This window comes from Lepisma saccharinum, chromosome 20 (assembly GCF_977018435.1).
Source record: "Lepisma saccharinum chromosome 20, izLepSacc3.1, whole genome shotgun sequence".
Lineage (NCBI taxonomy): Eukaryota > Metazoa > Arthropoda > Insecta > Zygentoma > Lepismatidae > Lepisma > Lepisma saccharinum.
This window is the reverse complement of record NC_139248.1, coordinates 61,674,562-61,690,044: the sequence shown is the minus strand read 5'-3', so window position 1 is coordinate 61,690,044 and position 15,483 is coordinate 61,674,562. Positions and strand designations below refer to the sequence as shown.

Genomic DNA, 15,483 nt, shown 5'->3' with positions numbered 1-15,483 from the left:
CACTTTTGGCCAGTTGCGAAGATGGTCAAACAGGGAACAAAATTGTATAAAAATAAGAACAAACGATTCATCAACAACAACACAGCCATACATTGCTTTCCTGTCCCTGGAAAAAAATCCTGCAGACGTCCATGCTTACAGCTACTATTTAATTGAGTAAGTGGTACTGTAACTCAATTTATTTCTTTAACCAAGTAACTGTAACTTTTAAAAAGTAACTTTCCGAACACTGACCTAACCTAACCAACCTTACCTAACCTCATTTTTTCCCCTTTTCCTGTAAAATCAACTGTTTGGGCTTGTAACCTTTTTCCCGCCCATAGCAGATATATCGAACAAAACCGACCAACAAAGGACAAAAGTGAAAGATGTTCTTGATAAACTTCAGTACAAGGGGCGTGGCTTAGACATCTTGGCGTAAGTCAAGTACCTTCTGAAAGACCGTGCTTCAGGCAACACACGCATATACCGTGCAGATAACAGCGTGCAAGGTACAGTAATCGAAACCAAATCTACCAATCACATACGAGAAATCAACAATGAAAGTTTTCAGTGCAGGAGCACCTGTTATCAGGGGTCTACCATTGTAAGAATATATACACTTATATATAAAGAGAAGTAGATGGGAAGCAAATACAGTTTTCAGTGACCGTTTGTGGTGAAATGAAGGACCCTGTTAAAGTGGACATTGGGAAACCGGGCTCCAGCTCCCGGTTTGATCCAATGGCAGTCACGTGGATGGAGAGGTACAGTGATTGGATGGAGAAGATGTGGTCCCATCTGCCAAGTTTCCTTGGTTCCTTCATAGCCACTGTCGCCATATTTCTTTTAGGAGCTACTTTCAGAGGTAGGATAATCAAAGGATTCTTGGGAGCTTTTAGACCGAAATGACAAACGCCCAATGTTTGGAAGCAATCTGTTACTTGCAGTGGCGCAGGAACGGGGGGTACAGGGGTACATTGTAAATCCGTAAATCGAGTTGTACCCCTTGTACCCCCCTTGGTAATTTGACAACAGGGACTCAAGGTGCTACTGTTAAAAGAACCTATTTTCAGTTCGCCCAATAAAAAAGTATATATTGTTCATAACTTATAAACATTATCTTCCTTACCACCGAAAGTCAAACCATTCCAAACTTATTCTACTACATTGTGGTTGCTACTAGTTAGTTTATTGACGTGTTTCGAGGTTTGGAAACCTCTCTAAGGAGATGAAAATTGTTTAAAATGTGTGTGGAACGATTGAATCAGATTTGCTATCAGAAAATCACGCTGCAGACGAAGGCTGCTTTGCGTAAGGGGGTACACTTTTCTAAAGAATTGGTCGCGTCAATTCGAAGATAAGATACAAATCTTCATCACAAGAGACTGACCTAATTTTCTTTTGAATATTTAAAATTGAATTTTCCAAAACGAAATACTTACACGAACGAGACGAGACCTTACATACCAACTTTGGGGGGGGGGGGGGGGACATGGTACTCCTGTACCTCACCCATATATTTCATGACTTTGTAAGAGGGTGTTCGGAAAACTATACTTACACCTATACATATATTAAGAGATTTTGAAAATAGAGTCCCGATTAGCCTCTCTGAGCATGAAGTGAATCTAAAATAGGTTTTAATAACTTCAGAGTGGAAACCAAACAAAAAATAAGCACAAACAAAAACGAGAAGGACCTTGGCACACGGGAGACGAGATGAGGCTGTAACAATCCTCGACTCATCGCGTCGCGATATCATTCCTAGGTGAAATGACATTTTTGCTAGACATTTGAACACGGTGTAATTTGCGATAATATCAGAGGAGGAGGTAATTATTTTTACCTATATATTAGGTATACTTATAATTGGACATTAATTGCTTAAAATCTAATTTTGGTATCGAATGTAACACATAAACAACACCATTTTAAGTTATACCCTAAAGTCAATCTATAAGAAAATTACATTAGTCAGAGAATGCACGAGATAAATGAAACTTACTGCAGGTTCTATTGGTAGATTTTGGATTGGATTTACAAGGTCTTTGGAGTGAGATGGGAATGCTTGATTTATTTGGTTTATTTAACTTCGCATTTCTGCCACTTTTGGCTAATCGTGAAGATGAGGATGGGTGATGAAATTGATGAACACTCACATGCCCTACCTGGGACATCTGGCGTCGTACCGTGCAATGATAACCCCTCCGCCACGGAGGCCGGCGAGGTGGGAATGTGTTTTGGATTTTCTTTGTAGATGCGAAAATCTTTAACTGTGACGCGCACATGCTTTTGCTTACATTAAAGTTAAACTTTTTCACAGAAACGAGAAATTGACATGTCACCCTTAAATACTACTTAATACGCATTAAATACTATATGCGAAAAGAAACCTTGAGCTGCTCTTCATATTGTCCACCAAAGATTGAAAAGGAAAAAAAAAAAAACACTTTTGAGCTTATGCCTTTCCTTGCTTCCTCTGATATCTGAAGGATTTCGGTTTTGTATATGTAATGATAGTACTTTCAGTGCTTGAAAAGTGTCATTAGTTATAGTTAATTATATATCAAATAAATGCTTTGCCAAATGTTTCACAAATATTTCAAAGTTGGACGAAAGCATCTCAACGCAGTATTTTCTTTCGTAATACAACGCCGCCTTACAGATGTCTGAGTACCAAATACATGGTTTCTAAAAGACATTGGATGTTGTACACATCTGCCATAAATTGTTTAAAGGTATTTTTATGCGTAGCTATGGGACTTTAAAATTAGGATGAACTGAACTGAAGTGCAACTCTATAAATATGATATATTCAATAATGTGGCCTCTATATTCAGTGGGTGGGAGATGATTATTCCTGGTTGGGGTGGCTCAAGATCCTCCTCACCCTATTAATCTCAACCTGCATTAAAATGAATAGATGTATCTTTGTTCGCAATTTTTACATTTCGAACTCCACATTTCCGTTAAATCCAAATAAGCCCACAACGAGGTCCAGAGCTTTATATGTTTCAGAATTGTTATCTGGTTTTAAAATCTGCTTTTTAAGAAAAACAAATCCTAAGAAAAACAAAGTAAAATATTTATGCAAATTTTGCATTAAATAACAGGACATTCGTGTGCGCTGTTCTAAAATAGAATATTTTCCATGGCTTCACATTATACCTAGGTGTCAAGGACGTATTTAGGGGGATCCAGGGGGTTCGGACTCCCACCCCTCGAAAGACTTACTAAGTAGTAAAAGTAAATAATCAAAATATAATTGGTTAGCATTTGCTATAGTGACAATCGATGGTAATTTCCGCTGAACATATTGGAAGGCAAGGAATTTAGCTCATGCGGCTTTGAAGAGTTCCAAAGATTTATGCACACAACTAATGATAATATCCATAAAATATTAATCAGGAACTTGACTTTTCGTTAATTGGATCTAACTCCTTGTTTGCTATTTAATAAATATTCAGTTCTTTTTCTTTTTGGCATTAAATTCCTTTACAGGGCAGTTGTTTTTTATGCAAATCTTTGCAATCTTAACTACACGTAAGCTAGGTAATGAATAGGTGCTGTTATATATATATTCTTTTACTATATTTTACCTATTCATCAGCCGGACTCGAGGTGGAGTGGTTAGCACATCGCGCTACGACGCCAGGGATCCCGGGTTCGAATCACGGCATGGGAAGGATGTTTGTGAGTGTCTATTCATCAATTTCCTCAAATCATCACTCATCCCCATATTCGCAAATTAGCCAAAAGTGGCACAAAAAGCGAAGTAAAAAAAAGCAAATCAATCAATTTTACCTATTCATGTAATAATAACAATACAATATTAATTAATTTACATATTTAATTAATATTTTAATTTAAATAAATATATATTTATATTTATTATTATTATTTTATTATTATTATTGCAACACTTGGTTGGACCCCCCTCCGAAATATATTTCTAGATGCAGTAGTATGCGTGTTTATATATATGGGAACCTGAATTTTGTACCCCCCAAATGAAAAACGTTCCTGCGCCACTGGTTACTTGTAACGCAGTTACAAGTAACAGTTACTTTTTAAAAAGAAAGTCTAACTGCAACTAGATACTTAAAAGTAAGTAGCTGTAACTGTGACAGTTACTTTTGCAATAAAAGTAATGTTATCAACAGCTAATATTACAGTTACTTTACGTTTACAACACTTAAATTATTAAATTCAAAATTTGTAACGTAGGGGAAGAGATATAATTGGAAAATCTGTTTCCAACTATGCGTCTTCTCTGGATGCTAAGGTGAGAAGATTTTCGTGGAATCGGCTAAGACAAGGAAGCTAGGCTTGGTAACATGCTAAATTTAGACTGACTGATTGATTTGTTTTTGTTTCTTTACTTCACTTTTCGGCCACTTTTGGCCAATTGCGAATATGATCAAACAGGGAACAAAATTGTATAAATATAAGAACAAACGAAACATCAACAACACCACAGCCACACAACAGAGTTCTCACACTATCGCTCCAAACACACAAGATCTCAGCTTCAGTTTTCATCTTAACTGACCTTGTTGTAGGGGTTTTTCATAGAATAAAAATATATATTTTCTTAATTTCCAACTGCACCTAATAAATTTTAAGAAAAGGGTCAAGAAAAGTCATGAAAAAGTCAAGATTTTTTTTTTTTTGGTAGACACCTTGTATAACCAAACATATTGACGTCTTCCCTAAACCATGACAACATAGAAATAAATACACCACTCTGAGGACAGAGGTAGAGCCATTCTCTGAAATGTAGGTACATGTAGAAACTAAGAACATTGGTTAAGAGTCCAGCAATTCAACCACTGATCAGCTGCAAAGAAGAATTTTCTGTTGCTTGTGTTGTGAATTTACCAAAACAAATATAGATATATTAGTTGCATGCAGGAAGTCAGCATGCATTTTACTATATCAATAAATAATTTTGAAAATATGAGTAGAGCCATTGGGGGGAGGGATGGGGGTGTTTGCCTTTTTATTACTTTTTAATGTCTTATCTTGTGATGAATCCGATATCCTGTTTTCCTTGGGTTTGGTTTGAGTTGGTGTTTTAAGTCTACTTTATGCACAGTAAGGCTAATCGGGACTGGACCTACAGTTTAAAGTGCGATCCGAACCACTTGTGCCTCCACCGGGTATCGAACCCGGGACCCCTTGATTACAAGGCAATGACGCTACCACTGCGCCATGGGGGACGCCCTGTTTTCCTTGGGGCAATTTGGTGATAAAATTTATATCCCTACCATTCATCAACGCAAAAGTACTTCACATATTGTATTAAAGTATTGCTTGCCTTCTTCTACTTCAGATCATACTTCATCACTGTTACTCCTAAATATTTGAATTTAGAAACTGACTGAAATAGGTTATTATCTATAATGTAGTGTTGACTTTTACCTACTACTTGGTTTCAGCCCAGTCTTTAGTTTTCTCTGTACTGATTTCTAAAACTATTTCCTCCACTGCTTCTAAAAGTAAATCAGTTTTATTCTTAGCTGTATTGAAATCATTCCATAGCATATCAACATCATTTGCATTACATATACTAACAGCTGAGTTACTCCATTTAATTTAAGCCCTTCTCTAGTTTCTTCCTCATTTATAACTGCATATTCTAAATCTAAATTCAGAAGCAAAGACGATAATGCTGGATGCCCACTGGTAGCTGTGTCACCTGAAGTTCTGGCATGCATTACTCTAACTACAGTGAACATCCTCCTACATGTATATCCTTGTTGAATCCATCATGAATTTTAAATTTATGTTCATGTGGTAGCTGCAGCTGGTGGCTCTGAAGTTAGGTGAAGGGCTGGTAGGAAAAAATGCTAAACATCCTTCTTATCATCGTCTTTCCAATAAGAAAATGGGATTTCCAACAAAAAATGCACTAAATCATAAACAGGATTCATATTTATTTTAAAACTGAATGAAAAAAAATTCCACAGATAAAAAAATAAAAGTAAAGGGGGGATCCCCCAAAAAATACCCTCCTCCATCCATATACATTTGGAGGTATGCGCTATTGTCCCAGTGCCTTAAATTATACCGGAACGTCAGTGACGCGAAATATTTACCGGATTCCCCTGTTTATCTTTGCTCTTTATTCATTATTTATAATTACAGTAGAGCGTCGATTATCCGAAGTAATTGGGGGACATGGGTGTTCGGAAAACTGGTTTGTTCGGATAATCGAACTGTACATGTTTATTTGCCAAAAAGAAGTACTGTACAGTAAATTTATTCATAAAAACAGGCATCTCTTTAAGTATTACAAAGTAACGTACAAAGGCAATCTCGTACTTGTCCCTCATAGAAAGGACAACACGTTTACGTTTAAGCATTTTGTATCGTCAAGTTCACTTCTTCACGCAGCAGCACACAAGTGGTCGTAACAGAGAACAGAAGGTTACTGTTTGCACCGTGAGAAGCTCTTCTTGGGGGCGCGCAATCCTTCAAACTGCGCGGAGCGGCACGCCTCAACTCTAAGCTGGCGCAGCTGTTGCTGTGAACAGTTTTGATACTGCCGCTACTTCTACAGCCAGTGCCAAACCGACAGAAGTGTGCTGATTGTTGAAACACAGCGACTGGCGGCTTGGCCGGTCAGCAGCGCCTTATGAAGGCCCCATTAGAAGCAATGTTCCGCCAGCGGTGGCTCAGTGCGGCTACTACTGTGGGAAACTTGGTTTGGGAGTGAGGGGGATGATGGACGGTAGGGTGGGAGAGTAACAGGTGCGAGCGAGTACACAGTTCGGTTAAGCGGTCGTTCGGTTGACCGACGTTCGGATAATCGACGCTCTACTGTACTTTTTTTTTACATATAGGTATGATTTTATATCATACCAGAAAATGGACCAATGAATATTCGGAGACCAGAATAATCATTGCTTTACATATAATAGTGTAAGTATGGTTAAAATGGTATTGTGTTAGATCCACAATTATTGATTTTAGGATCTTAAATTTAGAGAGAAAGGATAGTAATCGGAAGGTTAATACTAGTGTAAAGTGTATGAAATGGGATGAAAAAAATAGTTAGGGATACACGGATAACAATATGCACTTAGTTCAACTCCAAATGCAGTAGACTGCTTTACCTCCTCCTAGCTCTTCAGTCATGGTTGGCAACACATGAAGTCCAAGCATGTGACATTATGGTTGCAACCAACTTAATACAGCTACTTTGTGTGCATAGATTTTGCTTCCCCAGCTAGAGCTCTGCACTCGAGGATGGATCGGCCTGGAAGAAGCTGTTGAATGCACACACAGTGTAACAGACTACAAAGCACAAATACATTTCTTTTAATACTAATGTACGTCAGGTTCGTACCTAGGGGAGGGGCCATGGGGACATGCCCCCTCCCCCCTCAACCTCAAGCCATGAAACTTTTAAATGTGAACCAATAAGAAGCTACGAAAATAACATCGACGATTTTTCAAACTTGTAAAAATTTCAATTATGACCTTGCATAAATGAATGTGTTTGTTGTGTAGAGAGGCAGTCTCCAGAAGCCTGCAGTCTGGAAAACTTGGTACTTTTAGTTTTATAACCATTGATGCAAGGCTACCAGCAGTGGCGGCCATTGGAGGGGCATGGGGCCAGTCGCTTGCTCTCCCCTACTGCTCTTGCACTATGGCATATGAATGCTAAGCCTTGTCTATTCAGACCCGATAAAGGCACATAGTGGTTTGGATCCCACTTTAAACTGTAGGTCCAGTTGCAATTAGTCTATCTTTGCAGAAAATGAGCCTAAAACAAAAACTCAAACTTGTCTACTGAGAGAAAGTAAATTTTCCTTGCCTTCCACTTTTGACACCCAATCGCCGCTAATGGCTACCAGGTGAAAATCTCTCTCTCTCTCTCTCTTTTTGGTTAACCATACCCCACTTTGATCCTTCCACATTAAGAATTATTTATTCTAATAATAATAATTGCTAAGGTGTTTAATTTAATTTATCAATATTTTCTGAAAATATGTAGAATTATCGTGGCTGTTCACTGGTTTGGTATAAGAAAATAAAGGAAATTCAAAAATATTTTTAATTTGGGAAAATCAGAACTATCCGAATAATTCTGACCAGTATCGGCGATTTGGTGTCAAAACTGGGGAAGGGGAGGGAGACAAGGAGAGTTATTTTTTCTTGGTGGACAAGCATTAAGAGGCCATAGTACGGGGGGAAAAATTGGCAAAAAGTCAGGTTTATTTTCTCCCAAGATCACCCAAATAGCCGCCACTGTATATTTCATAAACACGGATCTGGCCCCTCCCTCAATCCTGGGTACAGGCCTGATGTACGTGATAAGGATAATAAAAACATTTTGTACAATAATATGTGGCGAAGTGCCACTCCATCTACTTCACTTGAATAGCTGCCACTGTTATGTGAAAGATGTAGAAATTCTGTACAGTTGGAAGAAATTATTATTGAATTAAATGTACTGGGATGAAACAGGTAGAGAGGAGAAGAAAAGTAGGAGTAGAGGAGAGAAGTTGTCATTGTACAGATGGAAACAAAAAAATTAGGTACATTAAGTGCTCATGCCAAAGTCAACTGATGATTCAAAAACAAATTAAGTTCTTTATTGTTTAATAAAACTTCTATGTGATTGGAATAGATATATGTGAAAAGAGCAAAAATAAGTAGATATCTTTGTGTGCAATTAACCTGCCTGGGTGCATGACTAATATTAAAACCCAGTAGCAACTTACAATTACTTTTAAAGCAGTGACTCCCAACTGGAATGCCACGGCACCGGGTTGTAATACATTTTAGGGATAAATGAAAAATACGAAAAACGAAGAAAATATATAAGGTATGCCCAAATGAAAAGGAGACTACGGTTATATCTAAAGAATATCATATTACAGAATATTTGCATTACATAATATGTGAATTACAGTTAATATGTAACATGATACCTATACATAATTGCCATTGAAATTGATGCACTGATCCCAGTGCGTAGGAAGGGAGTGGATGGCTTCAGTGTAGAAACTCCTGGGTTGCTTACGGATACAGTTTTCCACAGTGTTCTGCACTTCCTTGTCACAGGTGAACCGTTGACCTTTCAGTGATTGTTTTAAGGGACCGAAGATATGGGAGTCACAAGGGAAAATATCGAGGCTGTACGGAGGATGTGTGAGGACTTCCCATTGAAATGTTCTCAGCAGGTCGAGGGTCTTCTTGGCCACATGTGGCCTAGCGTTGTCCTGGAGCAGCACTATTCCCTTCGAGAGCTTACCTCTGCGCTTGTTTTTGATGGCATGTTTAAGCCTCAACAACGTGTTGCAGTACCGTTCAGAGTTCATTGTTTCACCCTGTTCCAGCCATTTGATGAGTAGAGGTCCTTCATTCCAAATTGGATTACAGCTCTCTGCGCTGATCTGGAGGAATCCATAATGCACCTGTCCACGCAAAACAACTCTTGCCAACTGAGGAAATGGCAGGGGAAGCCGTTTGCTATACCTGCAAACTGGGACAGACACTGCACCATCTCTCGGCAAACATATTTACCTTCTTCGATTAGATACAATGCCGCTACAGCAAAGGTCTCCTTTTCATTTGGGCATACCTTATATTATTAGGAAGTAGGCAGAAGAAATATTGAAGCTGAAAGACCTCATTCATTGTCAATCACTTATCAAGATTGCAAGATACAATAGATATGTACTTTTCAACTTTTTCCACCGAGAATGTAGACCATGCCCAGGAAAAATAAGGTGGCTGGCAACCCTAAATTTTCCGGATCATTAACCATCCATTCTACAAACAGACTCTGCTACCATTAATCTGAACAAAATTGGTCACTCTAAATCTCACAGATGCAAACAGGCTACCAACAGGCGGACATTGTGGTTGCCTGTATTCAGATAAAGAGAAAATAAGTTACTAAGAAGCATAGAACTGCATGCTTGTAATTGTTTCCAAGAAAATTATAACAATTTTAGTTAGTACAACTGATGAAGGTTTAAAGAATCATAATCATAATCTTTATTTATCCGTTGGCCCATTTTTCCATGGGTATGAATATCGTTAGATACATGAAAATATAGATAAGATATAGTATAAGAGATATTACAGTATAAAAACATCAAAGATGTTTACATAATGCACATATGTGAAACACAAATTTACATAAATTGAACATTTACGATATTAAAAACAATGATAGACGGGTATGCCCATAATAAAAATATATAGTGTATACATGATTTTTTTCTTAAGTTAGATACATTATTCGTTAAATTTATGTGATAGTATTTATAAACACTAAGGTCTATGAGATTTGTAGTTTTGTTTTTATTTTTTATATACATAATTGACAGTTGTGCCAAATCTATAACATATCTGCCATTTGAAACTTTATTTCTGTAACCTTCTGTATCAGATTGGCATTTGAACATGTCTATTTTATCATTTCAGGAGAATGGCTGCTGATTTTGGTACATGCTATAAGGCAGCTAGACAATGGAGGAAAGGCAAATATAAGTGAAAGGACAAACAACCAGACTTACAATTGGTCAGAATTTAGTCTTGACTTCATCAATTTGCAAGGGTTGCCTTACTATTGGTTGGTTGCCACCACCTTCTCCTACGTCTTATATTTGGGTATAGGAGGATTTTTACATGTGAGTATGCTGATAGACCATAAGAATATTAATGCTAACAGGTACAATTGAACATAGCTTCTCCAATGAAATATTAAAATTTCTGAAATGTCATCTTTTATTGGTGACTTATCTCTTAATGGAGGATGCATGGGAGCAATCCTCATCACAACTAAGGAAAAAATATATAACAAAAGCTTTAATGTTTTAGCCAGGGGCATATTCTCCCATGTTATCTGGTTTACTGCCAGTAAAAAATATCAAATATGCTGAAAAATTTGGAGTTGTCGGACTTCTGTTCTTGTTTTACTTGCATGCCCGCAATTTGTGTTTTATTTCTATTATATCTAATTAATATATAATAAATATATAATATAAATAAGATTTGTTGCAGTAAACCAGATCAAATTTTCAAAATACGTCACCATCACTGCATAGTGTGATAATTACACTTACTCGTGTTTCAGCAATATAAAATAGTAATTCTTTCTTTACACTATAATGATGAGCTCATGTGCAACTGAAATTAATGCATTGTGGAGCAGTAAAAACTGTCAAATTGCTTGTGAAAGTGAAACCAAAGTTGAATATAAATTATGCTTTTTAAGATATTTTCCAAATACAAGCATGTCGTTGATTTAAACTGGAATAAAGCCTGAGTCAACATGAAAGAAAAATATTGTGCCTCAATTGATATTTCATCATATGAGAATCGGAGGAATGTTATTCCAAAACTGTAGTGTTCAGTCTTGTTTAACATATTTCCTCTGAAGAACTATATTGGAGTCAGAGATCGACATATCTCCACTTCTAATCCTTAGCAATAAGGTAGAGTCACGTATCTTCAATTTACTGACTCTTTCTAAGAGTCAGACATATTTCTACGAATACATTATTTCCTCTCCTGTAAATTTGATAAATTGGAATTTGGTCCATCTGCTTCTCACAATTTTAACACATGGCTAGCAAATGAAATGGAAGTTCCATTTTCTTCCAATATACAGTGCATCCACAAAAACATTCCGTGAATTTAAACACATATAGCATCGCTCTCGGTACTCATATTTATATAAAATGGGTGCCATTAAAAGCAGAAACTCAAACAATTTAATACCTAGCTACGTATCTTAGTGGCACTCAATGTGTGCTCCTCGTGTCACGCTGCAAACATCAAGGCGATATTCCCACTCATGCCACATGCGTTCCAACATATCTACAGTGACGGTCCCGGTGGCAGCAATGATACGACGTTTCAGATCTTCCAGATCTTGAGGCAATGGAGGCACGTATACAAGATCTTTTATGTGACCCAGGCGCGGTTGGCTGTATAGCGCAAATGTGCAGTGAACCCCCAGTAATATACAAAATAAACAATAACTGAGAAGTTCATAAGCGTAGAGTGGCAAATTCTCTTAGTGAGAAGGAGAAACCGCGGGCCAGAGCCACTCAGCTCCCCTCTAGTTCCGTTTCGTGCAAAGCCTCCGCTGAACCTCCGCAAGCCAACCCCTACCATGCTAAAAGCTTAATACGGCTAGCAGAAGCTCGACGCGTACATATGGCGAAAATACATGCAGTCTGAGACTGGAGGAAGGCCGTCTCGTCAAAACGGACACGCGCAGTTCGTAGGATCACCAGCGAGCTGGAGTGAATCACGCTCTTCTCTCTTCCAGGTTGCACTATGTGTTTCAATTTGAATTCATTTGGCATTCTCTTTTTTTTGTATTTTTATATTTTACAAGACTTATTAGATTAATGAAGAGGGTGTAATATAAATGTAGAGGTGACCCCAAACGAAAGCTAGAAGTAAAGATGATGGGACAAATAAGATAAATATGATAGAAAACAACTTGCCTACACATTCAGAGTTTTCATCTTTAAGATGGAAACACTTCAGGTGGAAGGAGCCGAAAAGTCAAAAATAGCGCGAGGGCGAGTGGTCGCTTATCGGACAAGACTTAAACAACCTTTTGGTCTTCTTACGTCAGACTAAATGCTTTCGTTGACATGTTAGGCTTTTTAGGTTTAGTTGTCTTACAATATAAACACTCAATTTTCGGGGCTTACCGTGCTTGACCAAAAATGTAATATTTGCTATTTATTCAAGCCTAACCTAACAATGAAGGCATTTCGCACTTACGTCAGAAGACGACCAAAAAGTTGTTTGGGTTTCGTGCGATCAGTTATACTCTAGCGCGAGAGGGTGTTCGAAGGGACGCGCGCATTTAACTTTGTTACGTGTCATTGTCTCCATACTTGTTAGTTTGTTTTGAAGTGCATGGCTGGTGATTGAAATATATATGGCATAGTGATACGTTGAGTGAAGTGAGGTGGATTGTGTATTGGAAGGAGTGTAGTTGTTGCTGTGTGAGAAGTTAATATATTGCATAGAATAGAATCTAATCGCTTTGATTTAGCGATATACTTTCGAATAGTTATATAAGAATTATCTTGTAATCAAGGGGTCTTGGGTTCGATTACTGATACATACTCACTTTAGCAGGCAGAGATTTGTATTTCTTAACTGTAGGTTCAGGATCCAGTTTCAATAATATAGTCTATTTGACAGTGGTGGGACCAGAAAAGAGTTGGCAAGAGTGGAAGAGGCAAAATTGAGGCGAGAATATTTTCTGAATTCTGAGATACCCCTAAATACAATACCATACGAAAATCTTAAATTAAAATGATAGCCCCCCCCACACACACTCCTTGGTGCTGTCACTGTTATCTGAACATAAAGCAAATTAACTTTGTCAGTAATCTACCGGCCAAAATTTGATAATTTTCCCAGTACTATCTCTACGAACAAAAGCGTGTAGTGTCTCAAAAGGTTTAGATAAGTCCACTTTGCATAATTTTGGTGAACCCCCAGGAAAATTATGCACGAGCCGCGCCTGATGTGACCCCATAAGAAGAAGACACAGGCAGTCAAGTCAGGGGACCTCAGTGGCCACTTGCAGAACACAGCATCTTTGTTTCTGGAGCGCCCAATCCATCTCCCTTCAAGTTTCTAATTTAGTAAACTCCAAACATCGAGATGGCAGTGAGGAGGTGCTCTATCTTGTTGGAAAATAAATTCATTGTCTTCTTCTTCTAATTGTGGAAAAGCCACTCACTGAGCATATTAAGGTAATTCATACCGTTTATAGTGCCATTTACAATAACACATTAACAATCGAAAGACTTTTTCCATATTTTCATTCTTTTATTGTTATGCCATCTATTGTTGTAGTTAAGGCCAACAATTACACATCCGCTAAAATTCTTTGAACTGTTCTTTTGAATGGTATTGGTATAAATTTTGTAATGCACAGAATTATAATTTTGTGGTCGTTTATAATCACGGAATGTTTTTGTGGACACGCTGTATGTACATCAGGCCAGTGGCAAGCACTGAGTTGAGTGGAGTATGAAAAACTAGAAGACACCGACCCTAATTTTCCACATGTAACAACCTTTTTGCTACTATTTATGGGAACACATACCTTGAGTGCTTGACTTACCAGCTTACCACGCATGCCCCAGACAGAGGTACATAGAATGATGGCCACTACACCAGGCAAATAGTTGCTTATAAGCTTGACTTAATTTTATTTTGCATTTCTTCTTTTCTGTCCAATGAAACTGATTGTTGAACTTACGTAATTGATGATAAAAGCATTAAAGAAGAATGCTGTCAAACCCAAAGTAAGGGTTGTTACAGTTTTACACAAATATTCTGTTATTAAACAGCATTTTTTGTCTTCATTTGGTATAGCATGTTCAGTGAGTTCAAATATTAGAAAACATTTAAATTTACAATTTTCATGGCTGAAAAAATATATTTTGCAGCTCATTCAGTCAGAATAATTAACTTACATGACAATATTTGTTGTGTTACTGAATATAGGTATAAATAATATAAATTTAAAGTGAAAATTATTAAGAAGTGGAGACACTGGGAGATTTTCTCTGGCAACAATTCCATGCAATTAGCAAATAGCACCCATTAGCTAGATCAGTACAGAGATTATTACATCACAGTTTGAGTGTGAAAGCAAAAAGTTTTCTTGTTTACTCATATTATATTGGATCCTGTTTGGTACTTCCTCATCTTTTGTATATTCTTATGGAATGCATTGCGATGCTATTTAAAAGGAAACTTAAACATTATCTACTAGCAAGGCAGCAAAGCACTTAATCACAAGCAACTTGCAATCAGAAATAGATTCATTGCAACAACTTGCAACTGTATTTGTAAACTTCTCATAGCTAATAACATTTTGTAACTTCATTATTTTATTTTTATTTCACTTTATTTTTTTATTACTCTGATTACTTTATTCATTGTTCTAGCTGATTCAAAATCAATCATTCATGTTCTAAAGATGAAAGCAACAATCATTAGATACCTATGTACTTAATTTTAAATGCAATCCTTTTCTCTTTCTTTTTTATTCAATTTATGTTTGTTCTATTCAATCCATACTCATTAAGCATGCATGTAATCAACAAATATTCTTGTACTCCATTTTTGCATTGTAATCATCTGCCAGACAATGGCCTGTTTTAAGTGTGACCCTTGAGGCTGAAACACGTTCACTCTAATAAGGATGATTTTATTATTATTATTGCCCCAATGAACCTTATACAATAAAAATATATAGTTGGAGTAAGTTTGTGATCAAATTACAGTGGAGCAATCCTTTTTATAAACATATTTTTCTTACTGGGAGGATGACATCACTCCCCGACCTCCACTTCAAAAACTAAACTGGTTTTCATCACACTTCTTTATCAGATGTTACTAACAGTTTTTTTCATGGCACAACAGCCCTTGAGGGCCAGGGCCTACCTACCGACTGCCAGCGTCATTCTCACATGCCTCAGC

The 15,483-nt window shown here is 37.3% G+C and overlaps 1 protein-coding gene across 1 annotated transcript in view; it reads left to right on the top strand.

The window, feature by feature from the left end:
* The first annotated feature begins 658 nt into the window (after positions 1-658).
* LOC146003652 (lathosterol oxidase-like) overlaps positions 659-15,483 on the top strand; it is a 43,937-nt gene continuing 29,112 nt past the window's right edge. The window contains exons 1-2 of the mRNA XM_083142004.1: positions 659-847; positions 10,432-10,637. Coding sequence (XP_082998130.1) covers positions 664-847; positions 10,432-10,637 — 390 coding nt within the window. The 5' untranslated portion in view covers positions 659-663. The remainder of the gene's footprint in view (positions 848-10,431; positions 10,638-15,483) is intronic.